The following is a 4,441-nucleotide window of genomic DNA, read 5'->3' on the forward strand; positions in this document are numbered from 1 at the left end:
TTTTGTTTTGTTTTTAGTGCATTTTGTTTTGTTTTTAGTGTATTTTGTTTGGAAGTCGGTTTTGTTTTTTTATTAAAAAGTTTATTTTTGAATAATTCTTTCTTTAATAAAATTCTACACTTACGTCACGCTTTAGGCTATATATTTTCATGCCATTAAACTTAGGGGGTAAATGTTTGGATAATAACTCTAATATGGGAAAGAAACCATAAGTTGCTGCCAACATCAAGGAAGCAAGACTGTCGAGGTTAATCATGTCATGTCATTTTGACATTTGCTATTGATAATTTGACAAATGTAAACAAAAAAAAAATATTTTTTCATAATTCCATGCGGATGAAGCCGCACGGTAACAGCTAGTTTAATAGTAAAATTCATTGTTTAGATTCGGTAAATAGTTGCTGGAGGGTTTTACTTGGTTATATTTGGAAAAAAAATTTCAGTAACATTTCGGTTTTAAGTCGATCGATGCGTATCAAAAGTACGGAGTTATGATAATTCGTTGATATACTTGCGCATTTAAAATTAATTTACTAATAAGTACACAGGAAGTCTATTTAAGTAACTATTAAGCCACTCTGAGTATGGTGTTATATATTCATATTGTTTTGCAGCGTGCAACATTATGGTGTTTGACCCGGAAGGCGTGTACACTCTTCGCAACCACGGCGAAGCTGGCAACTGCTCTGTGTTGGCCATAGCGCCAGCCATCGTGCAAATATTGGCTCTTGATGTTGGACAGTCTGTGAAGTCTGGCCCGCTGAACCTTGAGACTGGGACTATTCATTTCGTAAGTTCTATTAATTTAAATATTTTTTAAATCCAATTTAGTGTATAATCTTTCGGGTGCACGGATTTGATAAAGATACGTTAATCGGATAAAACATATTGAGAAAAGTTCAATATATATTGTATGGATTTATCTATTACATGAATACGTAGTTACATTTTATTTAAATTAATGTAGGTAAATTATAAAGATACTAATTCTGTGTAACTTCAATAATTATTTTCCAACAAATTTTCATTAAGTTCGCCGCATCAACGGGCTTATCTGCCCAATTAATCTTGTTAATTCTGTGGGTAGCGCTACAGCCAATATACAAATTTACAAAATAACTTAATGTCAATAACAACTTAATTAGATTTATTTGTATGAAATAATTACTTCGAAACATTAACTAAACATCATTATTGTTAGTTACCAAAAATAGATTTTTATGTTTAAAAACGAAGTGAAAAGAATCTGCGATTTAATTAAGTTATTATATGACATAGTTACATAAAGTAAATATGGTAGCGTAAATAGGAGCCCAAGGTATGTACATCCATAAAATTTACGATATAATAAAAAGAGCGATGTTAAAAGAGCCATAATGAGGCACAATATTTGAATGTATTTATACTCAAGTACACGAACACATATTTAACAACGTATCTATTTGTATTATTTTTATAGCGTCTTAAAATTTAGAAATCGGCTATGTGAAATTTTGGACGTCTTAAATTCTTCTTTAACTAGGATTATAAGAAAAATAACTTATGGGTTCTTGCAGACTCTCCTCTAAATTTGTGCCGAGATTCATTCAGCAGTTTAGGCTACAAACTCTACGGAAAAATACATCCATTTAAAATTTCGCGTTTATAATGTTAGTAAAATTAAAAAGTTTAATATTTTTTTTTTAATTTAACTAACGCAAATCCTTTCAGTAAGTTAATGAGTAAATAAATTCTGTCAGTAAATTAGTCAATCGACCGAGACCTATCACGATCAAAGCTTAATTTGATAAACCCGACATGAACCCTTTTGACTTTTAGCTCATCACTATCCTTTGAAGATTCCACTAAAGTAATAGTTTTAGCGTTCATTTAATTACTTCATAAAGATTATATTTAACAGCAAAACGGTAAACAGAACTAATGTTATGTATATTACATTTCCGTTCATTAACTCACTTGAACTTTTGTTATGTAGTACTAAGTCAGTATAACATTTTTAACACTATCGTGCATTGTTACATTTTTAAAGTTTCTAGGGCATTATAACGCTGAAAGCTCAAGATAAGCTTTGTAATATGTTTGCTTGGAAGTTCAACAGCCGCTATCAGCGGCTGCGCTCTGACCTAATTCACACTTTTAAAAAGCTTAACTTAAAAATAAATACTTTGAACAGTACAGTAGAATTTAATGTGTCATTTATCTAAAAGTTTAACTTAAGTTTTCATACCTAAAACTTCATGAAAAATACATACTATGTCTATATTTTTAAAGAGTATAAAAAATCATGTATGTTTCTGTACAAATATACGAAAATTTCACTCTATACGTGCTAATTATAAAATTAACTCGAGAGTGATTAAAAATGCCAATTATCACGGCAAAATCTATCCACTTAGCGACCCTCGGCTTTGTTCTTAATGTCGTGAACTAGATATCCAACACAACAGATAGCGTCGGCTAACGTGGGTGGCTGACCGTACAACAACACTTGCTAACGATATTTGAAGTCGTTACATTGTACTTATCAATAAATATAAGTGCACGAGTTCTGTTTTCTTAACTGAAACTATTTTCAACTTGTGTAACTTTTTTCAGCAATATTCTGTTTCACGGCTTGACGTTATACTAAATACGTATTATCAAGGTTCGTTATTTATAAAGTTAACACTAAAAATAGTTTTACGGAACATATATGCAACTTTCCGAAGGCTTAAAGCCTCTTATAGATTGAAAAAGCAACTCAATTTTGTCTGATTCCCGTGCGTCGGATGCAATGAATATTGATGTGTTTAAATTTGCACTAAAAGCGTTCCTCCCTTGATAATTTGGCATTTTTGTAGTGAATTTTTAACTTGCAATTTAACAATAGTAAAATTTTATTTCGTAAACATTTAAAGAAATATACAACGCTATAAGAAGCTATATTTTGCTACATCTATTACAAAACCTAATCCTCATAATTAAGGAAAAATGTAAAACAAAAGGAACCTCTACAAAGGACCTTTAACAAAAAATAACTAAATTATAAACGTTTCATACATTTACTTTAATGGGATTCATATTTTTTGCCATTAATATTTCTTTGAAATTCAACATTTCATATTAATGTTTCTTGTCGTTTCGCCTTAACCTCTGTGATGTACAAAGTGTTCTTTTTCTTTGTTATTTTTTGCCGTTGCGTTGGTTATTTTTAAATACTTAAACAAAATTTTGTAGAGTTTAGTGAAGCAAATCTAATTTACTAAATTGTTAATAATTTGTTTAGTGTAAAAAGCGTGGTCTCCCTGACTACGTGGACATCGGCGGAGCTACCGGCCTCGATCATACGAAGATGAAGGTGCTGGATAACATCTGTGGATTGGATTCTATGGCAGGTAATGTACTAAATTGTGAATTTACACTGCCAAAACAGTTTGACACTTTTGGTATCTCAGGTTTTGTAAGTGGTATGTAAAGGATGACAATGTATTCAGGCTGAGGATACTCAGAAAGGTTTGTTGCCACGTCATATTGTAATATGTACCAAAAAATCTGGAACATGCAAATTGATGTGACGTCACTATTTAAAGTCGATTTTATCGATGACGTATCTTCCAGAATAAATTTACTAGTGAAAAATTCCGTATTATTTACTAATTTTAAAATGACTCGACAATCTGCAGAGTTGTCTATAATGAAATCGTAAATCTAACGGAGTGATGCTTGAACTAAGGATCTGTTGGGATCAACTTGATAAGGCAGATGTGAATAGACATTATGACGTGAAGAATGATTGATGATAATAAATCTTGAACAGAAGCAAAATTGCTTTTCTTTGTGCTACTTATTGGTTGCTCTACAAGAGTCGTTTTAAGTTAAAATATTTTTCTTCATAAATTGTAAGGAACTTTAATTAAATTTTAATAAAAATCTGTTTTCATAATTGAAAATTAAAATTGTAATTTTCTAGCCGTCGACGTCTTTACTTAGATTTCGCAACTTTCCTTTGAATGACGAAAATTTAAAAATATATTTTCATATCAAGTAAAAAATGTAATTCCATTTTCACTAACAATGTAAATTATAACATAATCTTGTACGAAATTTTATCGAAGGATGAACGAAAATCTTTTAACAAATAAACGATATCCCAGTAGAATGAAGACAAATAACAATAGTTCTCGAATTACACAAGGATTCGAGTACAATAGCAAAAGAACATTAAAAATGGATACGACTTATGTTTCAGGTCAACGACCCTTGTTCATCGCCTGTGAGGAAACCGTCGTCCGTTTGGTGTCCAGTGGCCTGTACAAAAACTCCGTGACAATCGGCTTCAGTCCCTTGATAGTTGAACATATTCAAGACGCCTATTTTAACTGCGCTCCCCTCGATAAATAAATACATCGTAATCAGAGCCCTCTATACACCGCTTATGAAAACGAAATGTAACGCAATGGTC

General features: G+C 31.3%; 1 protein-coding gene across 1 annotated transcript in view; it reads left to right on the top strand.

Annotated features, from left to right (window-relative positions):
- The window catches only part of LOC106103603 (corticotropin-releasing factor-binding protein), a 9,849-nt gene extending 5,408 nt beyond the window's left edge, over window positions 1-4,441 (top strand). Inside the window, exons 5-6 of the mRNA XM_013283385.1 lie at window positions 3,266-3,374; window positions 4,229-4,441. Coding sequence (XP_013138839.1) covers window positions 3,266-3,374; window positions 4,229-4,380 — 261 coding nt within the window. The 3' untranslated portion in view covers window positions 4,381-4,441. The remainder of the gene's footprint in view (window positions 1-3,265; window positions 3,375-4,228) is intronic.

Source organism: Papilio polytes, unplaced genomic scaffold (genome assembly GCF_000836215.1).
Source record: "Papilio polytes unplaced genomic scaffold, Ppol_1.0 DF823731.1, whole genome shotgun sequence".
NCBI classification, from domain to species: domain Eukaryota; kingdom Metazoa; phylum Arthropoda; class Insecta; order Lepidoptera; family Papilionidae; genus Papilio; species Papilio polytes.